The sequence below is a fragment of the Rhinichthys klamathensis genome, unplaced genomic scaffold (assembly GCF_029890125.1).
Source record: "Rhinichthys klamathensis goyatoka isolate OS25496 unplaced genomic scaffold, OSU_Roscu_1.1 h1tg000442l_1, whole genome shotgun sequence".
NCBI classification, from domain to species: domain Eukaryota; kingdom Metazoa; phylum Chordata; class Actinopteri; order Cypriniformes; family Leuciscidae; genus Rhinichthys; species Rhinichthys klamathensis.
The window spans coordinates 333,002-348,935 of NW_026606938.1; the positions used below are offsets into that span (position 1 = coordinate 333,002).

Genomic DNA, 15,934 nt, shown 5'->3' on the forward strand with positions numbered 1-15,934 from the left:
TCCCAATTCAGAGGTTGCCTCATTCGGAGGGCACATTTGAAGCCTGCATACGATATCAAGGATGTTTTATTAAGTGTAGTAGTAGTAGGGGATTTTCTTTTCCTTTTTTTTGCGTTTGTTACCCTTATATGGGAATGGGTGAGGTAATAAGGGCCGGTGTATTTAAGTGCGTAGACAGGAAGCCCTAGAATAAGGCTTTGTCATACCCGCCCCTATTCCGGTTACCGGTGTCACTAGTCGAGTTAAGTGACGGAGATTATGCATGGCTTTGTGTGGTTTTAAAGTCTTTATCTTTGAAGTGATTGCTGTAGCCGTCTCGACGGCGTGCCCTGGGAGTTGCTTCAAGCGCTCGTTGAAAGCTTTAACCCTCTGATTATCTTCATTTGTGTCTACACTAGTTATCTTTGGGGTCTCCAGGGACCCCAAACAATAACATTTAATTTTGTAACAGAATAAAAGTTTTTTTTTTTTTACAAATGTAATTTTACTCTGTTTATTAATGTTTTTACTCAACATTTGTGCAGTTTTTGGAGGATTTATGATATCTGTTAGATTTCTCTAAATAAATAAATAAATATTTATTTAAATAGGCTTTTTTACTAAAAAAACTGCATTTTATGTAAAATTCACTTTATAAAAGACCCAGATTTCTAACTTTCATTCATGGAGATAACATGGATAATTTTACATGGTTTAATGTAAGATTTTTGGCCATTTTTTGGAAAATGCAGTTTAAAAAAAAAAAAAAATCACTTTAACCACTAGATGGCTATAGAGCTCCACTATATGCTATTTGCTATTTGACTAATCAAAATATATATTTTCACAAGTTTTTCCAGTAAGATTCATATCTAAATATTATAAAATCACAATTATAACAAAACAAAAAAAACTTTTTGTCAAAGTTTAGCATTTTTTGTACTGTCAAAAGTTTTTCAATAATGTTACATTATGATTAGAATCAAACCTGAACAAGATGTTACAAAGAGAAATGTTGGAGTCTTTAGATTTTATCATTTATTTAAATCATCTGTTTTTAATATAATTCTACAATTTTAATCAACATTTCAGTTACTAACTGTAACAGAACAGAAATGAACAGTTATTACATATTGAGTAAAAATACATGACATGAACATCAAAATGCAATGAACTGAACAGCAATAACAAATGATCAAATAGAGCAGTAAAAAAAAAAATTTGTTAAAAAAAAACAGTGAATGGGGGAAAAAAATAACAACTAGGAACAATAATTGGTGGTCTCATCTCATCCAGTCTCGTTTACAGTGCACTGCAGGTGTTTATGCGTCATTCCAAATTTTTTTTTTTTTTTTTTTTTGTAGATCTAGAAAGTGTTTAGAGCCGTAGAAAGTTTCATACCATTTGGACAAAGAGAAGATTTTTTTTTTTTTTTTTGATTGAGTAGAAGTCATTTGCGGGTTAAAAAGACCCCGAAGATAATCAGAGGGTTAGGGTATGTCGGCTATCGCAATGTGTTGTGGTTTCTATGGTGGAAGTCGAGTTTAATGGGGGTTTTGTGTGTTTTAGCAGAACATTTGCGAGTGCATCCTGACATCGTGACATGTGTGATTCTTGTGTGGTATGTATGATTTAGTGAATGTATCCCTTGACTGGAGTAAACCCTTGTCTGATTGTTATGTTTTGCAGTCTCTCGCGTACCACGTGATGGTTAACTCAGGTCGCGCTGCTGTTCTCTTACGAGAGTATCTCTCGTACTGCGTAATAGCTTACGCTAGGGGAAAAACTCTTTTCCACGAGATTTTGAGGCCAAAAATTATCCTTAATTTTTTATTAATGTAAAACGCTTTGAAGCAGCAAGCAGACATAGGCGAAACAGCTCGCGCGCCTATTGGCTGCTCTTGCAGCAAATGCAGCAGCCTATCGAGAGAGACTCTGCGTGACGTAATGACCAATGGGGGCAATTCGCGCCCATATCGTCACGTCCCGCCAGAAAGGGCGTGGTCTCACCCTATAAATATGCTCGTTAGGCTGGTACAAGCTGATTTTCATCTCTTCAGCGACGCACACGCATCGCTGGATCCGGAGTGAGAAGCCGCGCCGTCGAAGCAAGCTTTTCAGCGGGACGAGCTCTGGAGTCGCTGGCCTCGCCGCCTTCAACTGCCGTACCTGCTGCGCTTTCCGGCGTTCTATATCCTTTTATACTCTGTGTATCTTTACTCTGCTGAGAGTGTTTGCTCGCTTACTTGATGCGACTCACACTTCTCTTCACAAAAGAGCTGCGTCTTTTTAAAGATGCCATCCTGTGGCTCGTGCCGCGCCCCGCTCAGCGACGGAGACCGTCACGTCATCTGTGTTTCCTGCCTGGGTGAGGATCATGCGGCCCTCGCGCTCGCTGACGGCGGATGCCCTCATTGCGAGCTTTTGCCTATGGTGACTCTGAGGACTCGCCTGGCATCATTCTCCGAGCCTTCACCACAGCCCGCCGTGGTGCCGCGCCGCAAGAAGCGCCGCGCCCAGCGCGCTCCCGAGCTTTCTCCAGCCCGCCAAAGCTCGCCGGTTCGCCCGCCAGCTTCGCCGGCTTCGCTCGAGTCGCTCACTGACGGACAACGGCCGCCGCCTGCCGCCGCGTCCGTCCACGAGTTCGACGAACCCACCGAGGCGTGTTCTCTTCTGGCATCCGATAGCGAGGATTGGGCGAGCTCCGTGGACCTCCCCTCCGCTAGCGTTTCCCGCCAGACCACTGGTAAGAGAACCGGCATTGAGACTGAGCTGATGCGTCTGCTCTCTCAGGCCGTGGAAAGCATCGGCCTCGATTGGGAGGCGCCCGCGCAACCGCCGCGCAACAGGCGAGCTCTGTGGACCTCCGCCTTCTGTCCGCGAGTCGTCAAGGAAACGGGCCAGCATCAAGACCGCGAGCCCTAAAACCGCGGCTAGCTTTCTTTACGTTATAAGAAATCTACCCCGCCCCCCATGGGCGTGCGTCACAGGCAAATGAGAAAAGAGTGTGTTTTAGTCCCCGCCGAGGCCGGACTAATCTCCATTTCTCAAACATTTCTCAGCTCCTAGTTTGAGCGGCTGAAAATGTCATTATTGCAGCAATGAGCCTGTTGTATAACACGCACACCTGCATACAAATGCCGACACACACAAAACTGTGATGACGCTCTCTTATCTGCTTGCGCTAGTGTAGTTCTCCCTGTGGCCCAGTGGCGGAACCCGAAGCTTTCACGCGAGAGACCCGTGTTCGATCCCGGCTCTCGCAGCAGATAAAAATTTAGTCTCACCGCGGCCAGACTTCCACCGAAACTTTTCGCTCGTTCAGTTCCAGAAAATGCGACTGTTCCAGTGTATTTTGCAGTAAACAAGCTGGTACCACGGCCCGCTTGCCTGCACATAAAGGCCGTTTCCACGGCGACCCAGAAAAATCATGTAATCATTGTATTTCTGGTTTTCCGGCCACAGCCGATGGTGTTATAAGTGTAATAAAATGCTCACAGCCCAGTGTTCATTTCTACACACAAACACAGCCCGCCACGGTACAGGGCTCGCACAAATGAAATCGACGCATGTCAATTGTGCATTAAATGTAGTGAATGTGCCCACAACCCAGTGCCCACAAACACTACCACGGTTTCTGTAAAACGAAACCAACACAAGTCTTCCTAGCCTCCTAGGAAATCGACGGTGTTTCAGTCTCGCCGTGGCCAGACTTCCACTGAAATTTTCGCTCGTTCAGTTCCAGAAAATGTGACTGTTCCAGTGTATTTTGCAGTAAGCAAGCCAGTACCATGCCCGCTTGCCTGCACACAAATGCTGTTCCCACGGCGACCCAGATAAATCACATAAACGGTGTATTTTCTGGTATTCCGGCCACAGCCGATGGTGTTATGAGTGTATTGAAAATGCCCACAACCCAGGGCTCATTTCTACACACAAACACAGCCCGCAAAAATGCAGGGCTCGCACAAACAAAATCGCCTCATGTCGATTGTGCACTAAATGTAGTGAATGTGCCTACGTCTCAGTGCCCACAAACACTACACACCACATGTCCCACGGGTTCTGTGAAAACGAAACCAACACGCATTCAGTCAGCTCAGGCCGACGGTGTTTTTCAGTGCAGTAAATGTGCCCGCTGTCCTGCGCCCACATTCACTCACAGACATGTTAAGCCCCACGGGGCTCGCCCCGCTCTCTCTCCCTCAGCAAACTGCTATAAGGGTTTTGAGCGCGGCCAGGCTGCCCGCCGCGATCGGCGCGCCCCCCGCCTCACACACTGTAAACACAGTGTCTGCGTAACAGCACGCCGGAGCTCTCTTGCCGTCACTATGTCTCGGCCAGAGCCCAGATCTCATTCTACCCCTAGCTATTCACGCGAAAGTGTGGGCACAGCTTCCTGGGGTATCAGAATGGGTGCTGAACACTATAAAAAGAGGCTATTCGCTACAGTTCGCTCGACGTCCAGTATCTCATCTACTTCGAGCCGAGATAGCGAAACTACTGAGCAAAGGTGCTATAGAACCTTTATCTCAAGCTCAGAGCAAAGGGGGCCTACACAGCAGATATTTTCTGGTACCGAAAAAAGATGGAGGTCTCAGACCCATTTTAGATCTGCGACAGCTGAACAGAGCGCTTGTGAAGCGCCAGTTCAGAATGCTTACGACCAGGAAAATCCTCGCGCAAGTGCGCCACGGGGACTGGTTTATGTCAATAGATCTGAAAGACGCCTATTTCCAAATACAAATAGCGTCCCATCACAGGCGATTCTTGAGATTCGCTTTCGAGGGCCAGGCATATCAATACACAGTCCTGCCGTTCGGCCTGTCCCTAGCACCTCGTACATTCACGAAGTGCATGGACGCGGCGCTCACACCCCTGAGACTTCAGGGCATGCGAGTCCTGAACTACTTGGACGATTGGCTGATTCTAGCTCGATCACGATCGGAGCTCATAGAACACAGGGCCGCATTACTCGAGCACCTCGAGGAGCTGGGCCTCACAGTCAATTGGGCGAAGAGCTCACTGTCTCCCAGTCAGAAAATTTCCTTTCTGGGAACAGTGTTAGACTCGCTATCCATGACGGCACGCCTGTCACCAGAGCGCGGACTAAATGTTCAGCGCGTCGCGAAATCCTTCCGCCACGGCTCGATAGTTCCGCTCAAAAGGTTTCAGAAAATGCTGGGGCTGATGGCCTCAGCGGCCTCTGTACTCCAGTGGGGCTTGCTTCGCATGCGCCCACTGCAGATGTGGCTGAAAGCGCGGGCTCCACCCAGGGCATGGACAGCGGGTCTGTTTCGCCTCAGGGTCAACCTACAGTGTGTTTCAGCTCTGGAACCTTGGAAAATAACCGACTGGTATCAGTCAGGTGTGAGTCTGGGGACCGCTTCGAGTGTGAAGGTGGTGTCTACGGACGCCTCCACCTCGGGGTGGGGAGCGCTGCTCGAGGGCAGACCGCTAGCTGGCCTGTGGTCAGAACGGGAAAAGCTCCTTCACATAAACTGCTTGGAGATGATAGCAGTCGACAAAGCGCTACGGCGTTTTTGTCCCCAGGTAACAGGCCACCACGTCTTGGTCCGGTCGGACAACATGTCAGTGGTGGCATACATAAATCGCCAGGGCGGCGTCAGGTCACGAAACCTTCACAGGCTGACGGAACGCCTCCTGGTCTGGGCTCAGCACAACCTGCTCTCACTGAGAGCAGCGCACGTGCCTGGTCACCTGAATGTGGGACCAGACAGACTGTCCAGGAACAATGTTCCAGCAGGGGAATGGTCGCTGCACGCGCAGACGGTCCAGCTGCTGTGGAAAACGTTCGGCAGAGCACAGGTGGACCTATTCGCGTCCCACGAAAACGCTCATTGCCCGGAGTTTTTCTCGAAAAGCAAGGACGCGCTGGCTCATGTTTGGCCCCGCTGCCCCCTATATGCTTTTCCTCCTGTCTCGCTCCTGCCTCAGGTGTTGGAACGAATCAGGGAGAACGGATGCCCAGTGCTGCTCGTAGCTCCGCTCTGGACAAACCAGACGTGGTTCCCTGCCCTGATGCAGCTGACCAGCACTGCCCCATGGCCTGTACCATTGAGGAGAGACCTCCTCTCTCAGGCGGAGGGCTCGATTTGGCACCCTCGCCCGGAGTTGTGGTCCCTGCACGCATGGGCCATCAACGGGTACCCGCTAGCCTCCCAGAAGGAGTGTTAAACACGATCGCGCAGGCTAGAGCTCCGTCTACCAGGCGGCTCTACTCCTCGAAATGGTCTGTTTTCTCTGCATGGTGTCAAGCCCAGAGCTTTTCACCTGTGGAATGCGGGGTTTCGGAAGTGCTTTCCTTCCTTCAAGAGCTACTGGATAAGGGCAGGACCCCATCCACGCTCAAAGTATATGTGGCGGCCATAGCAACGTTTGCAAAACCGGTGTCTGGCCAGTCGCTGGGGAAAAACGACTTAGTCGTGCGTTTCCTTAGGGGAGCTCGGAGGCTGAACCCTCCCAGGCCCCCTTCAGTCCCGACGTGGGTCCTTTCCCTAGTCCTGGAGGCCATGAAAGGCGCCCCGTTCGAGCCAATCCAGCCGGTGGACATGAAACACCTGTCGTTCAAAACAGTGTTTCTCATGGCTCTCGCTTCAGTGAAGCGCATAGGGGACTTGCAGGCGCTTTCAGTAAGCGCGTCGTGTATGGAGTTTGGGCCTAGTGACTCGAAGGTCATTCTCGAACCTAAGCACGGGTATGTGCCGAAATCCCTCAATACACCGTTTAGGGCCCAGGTAATTTCCCTGTCCGCCCTTCCGGTTCTCAGTGAGGAGGAGGACGCGAGTCTCCTTTGCCCCGTCAGGGCATTGAGAGCTTATGTGTCGCGCTCGTCTGTTTTCAGACAGACGGAGCAGCTTTTCGATTTGTTTGGCGGGCGTTCCAAGGGACTTGCCGCCTCAAAACAGAGCCTATCCAGATGGATAGTGGATGCCATTGCGCTCGCTTACACTGCAAAGGGCCTACAGTGCCCCTTGGGTGTCAGAGCGCACTCCACGAGAGGCGTGGCCTCTTCGTGGGCATGGTCGAGCGGGGTTTCCCTGCAAGATATCTGTACGGCCGCGGGCTGGGCCTCGCCGTCTACATTTATAAAATACTATAACCTGGAGGTACCCGCCTTACAAGCTAAGCTTTTGGCGGTCTAAAATTCAATGCTATCTGCCCCGCTGTGCGGCCCAGATGCTGAGTTTACTGCAGCCCCATGAGTGTTGACACACGTATGGCCACCCAGATCAGGCTGAAAGCTTTCACCCTGGCTGCGCGTTTTATTGTCATATGATAGACCCGCTGGGTGCTTTTTTATAGGAAATGACGCTTCCAGCCTCTCTTCCTCCACTCTATGTGAGTTTATGGTGATTATGCACTACATGAGCCCTGGGCTTCAGCCCTTGGGACTTTGGTGTTGGATCCCTGTACGCACGGCGTGTTGCATTGTGTTCCCCTAGCGTAAGCTATTACGCAGTACGAGAGATACTCTCGTAAGAGAACGTACTCGGTTACTAACGTAACCTCGGTTCTCTCTAGAGAGGGAACGAGTACTGCGTATCTTGCCGTGCTTGGAATACGCTCTGGTTCGCTTCAGCGATGAAAACCAGCTTGTACCAGCCTAACGAGCATATTTATAGGGTGAGACCACGCCCTTTCTGGCGGGACGTGACGATATGGGCGCGAATTGCCCCCATTGGTCATTACGTCACGCAGAGTCTCTCTCGATAGGCTGCTGCATTTGCTGCAAGAGCAGCCAATAGGCGCGCGAGCTGTTTCGCCTATGTCTGCTTGCTGCTGCAAAGCGTTTTACATTAATAAAAAATTAAGGATAATTTTTGGCTTCAATATCTCGTGGAAAAGAGTTTTTCCCCTAGCGTAAGCTATTACGCAGTACTCGTTCCCTCTCTAGAGAGAACCGAGGTTACGTTAGTAACCGAGTACGTTTTTCGTGATTAGGTTATTCTCTTTGTCTTTCGTGAATGGATATGTTTCTCAGTTTTCCATAACTTTATTAGTTTCTGTGTTTTGTTTGTTTTTATTTTATGGTTTGGGTTATTTTGTTATTTCTGTATGGAAGTTGGTCTGACCAGTGTGATTTGGGCCGTAGTGGCTGTGTGGTGTAATTATCTCGTAGTGTGTCCATCCGTCACCATTTTAGTACGTTTGGGTCCTCCATGCCGAACTCCGTGCACCAACTGATTTGGTCAACCATCATATTTGTGTCTGATGTGATTGTTGTGGTGATTTTGTATTTGTACCGCACCCACTAATTTCTCTGTTTCTCCTTGTTCGAGTCAAGGCTGAGTGTGCCGAGGCGGAGGCTAGTCACTTGGGTGAAACACATTACTGTGAGTTTGGAACACCAGGGTTTGAACACCTCTTCCTATTTTGTTTGAGTGGTTGAGAGCACAATTTCTTACAGCTAGTTTGCCACCCCTAAGGTAAGCTTTAGCCTTGTAGTTTCTATTCTTTTTGTTATTAAATCTTTTTTTTTTCTTTTTTTTTTTCTTTGGTGGGAACGGTATAGTATTTTCCTTTTTGTGATGTTTGGTTTGATGTGATTCAGTGTTTGAATCAGGTGTGTCTGGAGGAATGTACTTTTAATATTGTTATATTCTTAGTATTGTTATAATAAACATGCCAGTGATTTATACCATGATTAAATGATACCAGTGGAATGTTTTTTCTAAACAAATAAAATTATTCATTTGTTTATTGTATGTATTTTCTCTGTCTTTTCACTGCACCATCGAACCTGTGTTCCTTTCATATTTCCTTGGGTGCAGTTCCCAAGGTGGCATAGTCAGTGCTATCTGGATTAAGTGATATTAAAAGTGCAAGGCCGGCCACATAAGAAAAAATAACCGTAAAAAAATTGACTGTTATTCCTCGTGAGGTGCAAAATTGTGTAATTTCTTTTTTTACATTGCAATCTAACAGTTAGCCTACTTTTCTTAAATGAGACTGCCTTGATGAGGTATGCAGCCACCGATTTTGACACAGCTGCAGTAATATAGGTGGTTCTTATAGAAAATCAGAAATACAGTGGTTGCCCCGGTTCACAAACTAGCTGCACAACATTCTGTTTCTAATACAGAGATGAAAAAATGCTTTTCATAGATGAAAAAAAAGGAAGTATTTATGTGTTTTCAAACAGGCTTTCAAATGTTTTATAAGGTGTTATTAAACACCATTTAAATATTTTATTTAAATACTTGCCAGTCCAGAAAAGATATCTGGATATTGATTGAATGGTCTGATTCTTTATTCTTTAGCACTTTAATCAGTTTGAAACATTTGTTTATAGTTAATACATTTTTATTATGTATTTTATTGTATTTAAATTTAAAGGTTCTTGTTATTGTAAAAAAATAAGTTATTAAACTTATTATTAAGAGGACAACACTAAAGTTTGTTTATCATTTACCATTATAAAAGCTTCAGCAATTGTCACGATATGAATATTTGATAAATCACATGCCTAAAGCCTACCTAATTTAACAGCAAAAACATCAACATGCTGCTCCACATAATAATGCATATTTTAAGTATTTAGTTAATTGGAGTTACTTTGTTGATGTTAAAGCATGCACAAGTGCAGGCTACATTTTTTGTCCAAAACTGGTTTTCCTTGTAAAATAGTGCTGCTGTACTTTTCAAACTGGTGCCACAAACTTCACAGTTGAGGAACAACATGGTCTCTGTCTCTATTGGCAGAGAAATATGACATATGGGTCGGTGTGACACCGGTGATAAGCACTCCATCCACTCACAGGAAAATGACTTGCCTGTTCAGTTTTGTTTGATATTGGGCCAGTTACCTGAAACCTCAAAAAATAGTCCCTTACTGTCCAATACAGTCAAATAAAAAAAAACCTGTCAGGAATGACAGAAAATATGAAATCACACTGAGTAAGAATCCAGTTTATGAGGAATGCATGATCCTAATTAATGAACTCTTAAAACTCACTTCATACAGTGTACACTGTCCGTTAAACATGCCCTGTCAATATATCCTCATTTACAGTAAGCTCCCCATTGACTGAAATACTGGTGCCCAAATCATGCTAGTAAGATTTTAATGAAATAAAGTTATGACCAGTCATTGCCTCAGTAATAAATAAAGCAATTGTAGTGAGATAAGAAGTTTAACTACAAATCAAATAGATATAAATATTAAATACAATGAGTAGCCTAATTACTAGTCAAGCTGAAAACTATGTAGTAGTAAGTCTGGGACAGTGGCTACAACTGTACATTGTCAGTTATATCAGAATAGTTAATATCTGATTCTGAACCTATATAATGTTATAATGAAATTAATTACAAAAATGCCATAAAGTTCAACTCATATTGTTCCTTGTCACTACTGAGATTTACCCACTAGAATCTAAGGAATTAAATAAATAGTCACTATAGTAGCTACTATTGAACGAATTACAGGTGAAAGTGAAAAAGATACTAACATTGGATCATCTGCCAGCAATTAAAAATAGGCACTGTAGGCTATAGTGAAAGAAAAAAAACTAGGTTTAAATGAATAAATGTTTAAAAGGCTGTTTGCGATCTTACCTGCGTTTCTAAGTTTCTTGTTTCTGCACACGGAGAAAATCACCAAGAGGTTCCCCAATATATCAACCACGATAGTGAAGATCAGAAAGCAGCCCAAAGTTGTGGAGACCCAGGGAGGGCGATTCAGCGAGATCTCGTAAGGGCTCAATGAAGAACTGTTCATCAACCGGCTGCTGCCATTTATTTTCATTTTATCTTCACTTCAATAATCCTCGCCATAAATCATAGGATTTGAGTCCATTGGAAAACCATGAGTGGCTGTTATTGCGTTTACGTAAACTTGCGTAAATTGAAGGTCTCTTGGTCCTCGATGGACAGCACGCCTTCATGGTCTGCGCGCGGATGTGTCCGCACTTTTATAGCTTTCTGTCTACATCAGATTGTTGGTATGTGACATCCGACAGCAAGCTAAGTTCTTCTCAAATGCACATGGATGGGTGATAAAACTGTCTGTAGATCGCTGTAACGCTGCCCCGCTGTGGAAGACAACGAAATCGGCTCGGAATTTGGGTCGGAGATGCATGGTTGAGTTTCTTCTTTCACCTTTCACACGTCCATTCATTATTTTTGATAATTCATAGTTTATTTACACATTCACATAGTTTAATTAATCGTTTCAGTGCGTGGCGTATTGGTTAATGACTTGGGCTGAAACTTGTAGGTTCAAACACTGCTACCTTTTAGTAATGCCTTTAAGCAAGACTCTTCAGCCCAATTGCTTCGTGGCTGTTTCTTTTTTGGTGAACTGTTAAAGCATTAAAGTCGTACAGACAGAAGCCTATATTTTCGGTCAGTTTGATGTGCACTTGACAACATACAAGTATTAAAACTAATACTAATAATAATTTAACTTTTTACTCCTGTGCATCTTTCTCAGTGTATTTATTTTTTCAAAGTCTGGCATTTCCACCGTTATTGCTCAGAACAAAAGATACAGTTCATTAAACACATGTTGACCTTTTTTGTAACTGTGTAATTGGGCGTTTGACTTAAAACTCTAGAGCTGCTGAAACATATCATGTGTGACAGCTTCCTCCTGAGACAAAATTGAGATTTTTTTTTTATCGCCAAGACCTAAAATAGCAAAATGCAGTCAGTCATATATCATGCATGTGCACTTTAGCATGACTTACAATGAAAAATTCTGAGAAGTTTTAATATTCCTGGTGTTATTATTCTAAAGAAAAAAGTGTGCCTTCACATTCTGTAATCTAAATGTAGGAGTTCTCCAACTGCCAGACAGAACTGCAAAAAGCATCTGAGCAGCAATAAATACTGCCCCTTAAACACAACCTTTAGACCATGCAGCTGTCCATTTGCACATACAGCCAAATGCATTCGTCATTGCGTAATGTGGTCCAAATACTCTTTGGACTGTAGCTCAGCACCATGCATTAGCTTTGCATTAGAGGATGCCTGTCAGTGCAGCTTCTTTAAATAACCCACTTTCAATAGTTGCAGTTTTATCTCTCTAATACACACTCCATTTCAGACATGTCAAAGCTACACATTTCAGTCAGTGTGTTAGAAGTTAAACGGGTTATATCATACATTGGAACTATTTTCCCCTGAAGTCCACTTCTAAAGTTAGTCAAGGTGTCTTGCACTAAAACAAATGATAATTTAAACTTTTTTCACAATCTCTCTGGCCTTTAAATTTACTGCAATATTAATGGGTTTTGGATATCAGGCTCAATATAATTCCCTCATTCTTCAAAAACAGCATTTTTTGCAAAACATTCATTACATTATGACAAAACAGTCTGCAATTTAATGTACCATTTGACTTATATCATCTTACTTTTGTAAGTTTTTCCCTCTATGATCAGCTTTCAAGTATAAATTCCTTGAAATCAATATGCCATTTTGAAACTCCAGTATATAGTTCTAGTGGTAACAATTGCATTTGATTGAACTTTTGACAGTATAACTTGAATGATGCACAGAGAACTTTGGGGTTTGTTTTTGATCCAGATATTGAAGAGCAGCACACTTGAAAGAAGAAAAAAATCATCTTATCTGAAATGGAACAGATTAATGAGTTGGGAGTCTGGGAGACAATTTAATGAAGAAGAATCCAATACAATTTTGCATTCGCTCATTCATCAAGACTGAAGATCTTAACATTTATTGACATATACCCTTACCCTCCTATCAGAACACATTAACACTGGATCTCATTACACTTTACTCATGGTATTGGTTAGGCCTACTCTAGAGGACACATTACAGAGGAGAATATTCCAACATTTTTTTCATGACATTGACATTAATATTTACAGTAAACACTAGTGGAGGTAGAGGCTATTATAATTTTTCCCCCCAATCTCCCTGGGTTTGGTTATATAATTCTGAAACAACGTTGCATTTGATCTCTGTAATCATGTGACACATAACTAGCAAATTGGTCATGCAATGGTAACTGCCTGCATCAGCTTTCAAACTTAAGTCACATATGTGACACGCTTAAATACTTAAACAAACACAGGCTTGGGCTTTCATTTCAGTTTACACTTGTAATATAAAAAAAAATACCTCAACCTTTAGATCATGTCACGCTATCTACTACACCTTATTGTGAAGCAGATGGGAGCAGATAGATAAGAACAGACAGCTTGGCTTAATGGCAAATTTACAAAGATATGATGATCTGATGACTGTCAGATTGAACAATGAAGGACAAACCCACGTCCTAAGTAATTAACTTAAAGTGCAGTGCGTCTCACTGGCATTCCATTGATAAAGGTTGACGTGTGTTGGAAATGTGACCTCTCTGAGTTACCGTTTCCCAAGTAGAGGTATTCGTTTGTATTGAGTTTAATTACATTCTGAACTTTGTCAGTCCTCAGATACAAGGAATCCTCACTCATTTTAAAGAAAGTGTGAGAAAGGGGATACTGGACCGTAGTCATCAATAAATCATTAAAGTGTACCGTGAGTTAATTCTGAGACAGAGCCTTTGTTGTAAATCGAACCCCTATCGAAATGTCTGTAAGTAACAGTATGCTTATTAAGAACAAGACATGAACGTCTTCCATTGGCTTTCAGAGAAGATTGATTTATGACTGTAACACAGTTCGTTGTTATGGGAAGAAGGAGGCGGGAACCTGCGAACATTTAAAGACTTTAATAATAAAATAAACAAATGCAAAAGAAAGTAAAGACAGCAGCCCCTCACGGACGACTGCTGTCACATATAACAAAACCCAACATAAATCTAGGCCTGGCCTCTCTCGATCTTCACTGTCGTCGCTCCTCCTTTTATGCTTCCGAGACTGGTGCGTTGCGCAGAGTCGCTCATCAGTAATCACGCGCCTTCCTCCCTCGGCGCTCGACCTCGTCCTGCTCCCCACAATGACCATACAGTGGTTGTGGACAATCCTACATATGATGTTGACAAACTTTCAGGGGACTTGAGATTTGTACATTACATGGACAGTTTATAGCAGTGTTTCTCAAACTTTTTCTGCCATTCCCCACTTTGAAGGTAGGGAAGGGTTCGTGCCCCACCTGTCCTCATGCAATCGCCCCAACAAAATGTTAATAAACTAGGCTTTAAGTTAAAATGTATTTTATTAACATGACATTTTAAAAACATGAACATGACAGTAGATAAAAATAATAATGCAATTGTGTTTGTATTTTGGCTCTGATAACATCAAATTCAGAAACGGAGAAAATAAAAGTGTGGACTAGTTGTCCTTTTTTACTATTTTGTCACTTCGCAAACTGCATGCAAAAAGAACAAACAAAATTGAAAAAGAATAATAATAATCTCAGGGTTTTTCCTGGCTCAAAACGAGGCGGAGGTGGTAAAATCCTAATGTACGTATTTTAGGTATTTTTATTATAATAATTGTATTTTGTATTTTTCGAAGACTATCATATAAGCTACTGTGTTTCCCACAGTATTTTGGGGGGGTGTGGACCTCTGCACCCCTGGGGGGTCCGCGGGCATGCTCCCCCGGAAGAAAAGTTTGTAGCCTACGTTTTAAAGATAAATTCATAAATCTGGTGCACTTTGAAAGTTCAACATTAAGTGATTAACTAATTTAGTGTCTGCAATGAGCCTGTTTTGTATGCTATATTTTCTGAGCCAGAGACGGAGAGCGCTCACCGCTTGACATCAACTATTCAGTGTTTTCAACCACATAATGTTTATTTTAGGTTTCAGACATTTAAATTCACATAAGTCCTAAAAAAGCAATACACTTAGAGTTAGTCAAATACACATTTATGTCTATGGAAGCGGCAATAATAATTATTTCCATTATAATTAGACGACACGTATTATTCATATCAAATACACATCGTGTAAGTAACTTTCAAGTTTACTCTATGCTTCTCTCAGTTCACCGGCCACTTACTTTCATGTATTTCGGGAGAAGTAAGTTAGATAAATTGACGTTTGTTAAATCCAACAGATCCGATTCTCTAAAATCCGGCATAAAACGCCCATCGCAGGCTATAGCTCAACTAAGGTGTTTAAACAACAAAACGCATCCACTTGCTCATATTTGACAATCGGAATATCAGATATTTCCTGCTATAGCCAACAAATTTGTGAAATAAAAGCAGATAATCAGTCATTCAGCGCTATTGTGGCTGCGGTGTGACAAGCAATGACGCGCCACCATGGAAACCATAAAGGGATACGATCTAAATAACGGGCGCCTCTAAAAACTTTTAAACTTACGTGTGAAAAGGTTAAGTAAGGCTTACATTTAAATGTGTCGTTGTTTTGTTTTGAGTTTATGCTCAATAAATAAAGAAATTAATAGAGATGGGCACAAAAATTACCACATTTTCTCCGTTTGTCGCGCCCCACTTGTCATGTTTCCATTCCCCACCAGTGGGGCGCGCCCCACACTTTGAGAAACGCTGGTTTATAGGCTACCTTCAAAGAAGATCCTCTAATAGCCATGTGAGCACATAAATAGAAAATGTTCTTACCAGGATGATTAATGTTGACGTTTGTGTACATAAATGACCTACCTCAGGCATAACCAATTTTCGAGAGCAACAGCGCATCTGTAAAGGAACAGACAGCATATTCAGCTTAATTCTGATTCGTTATGACACAGCCATGAGTAGCCTAAGTCACTGTGTTTTTTCTGGGGCATGTTGCTTCAGGACTTTGTGCGACTGAGTTCTCTGTCTTCGATAAGCATTTGAGAAATGAGAAATTCCATGTTCTGCGCTGAGCATGCACCAAAAGGGCATTTTGAGGTTTATGAAATAAAGAGAGGCTTGTAGTAAAGCCTGACATCAAGATAAACGGAAGGGAAGAAAGAAGGAGGATGGAAAAGACAAAGCGGGTGTGACAGTCGTCATCCATAGACATCATAAATACATAGACGCCTTATTGGCCGCT

At 43.3% G+C, this 15,934-nt stretch overlaps 1 protein-coding gene across 1 annotated transcript in view; it reads right to left on the reverse strand.

Moving 5' to 3' along the window:
• The window catches only part of mtnr1ab (melatonin receptor 1A b), a 41,617-nt gene extending 30,773 nt beyond the window's left edge, over positions 1-10,844 (reverse strand). Inside the window, exon 1 of the mRNA XM_056236275.1 lies at positions 10,561-10,844. Coding sequence (XP_056092250.1) covers positions 10,561-10,750 — 190 coding nt within the window. The 5' untranslated portion in view covers positions 10,751-10,844. The remainder of the gene's footprint in view (positions 1-10,560) is intronic.
• Positions 10,845-15,934: the final 5,090 nt, after the last annotated feature.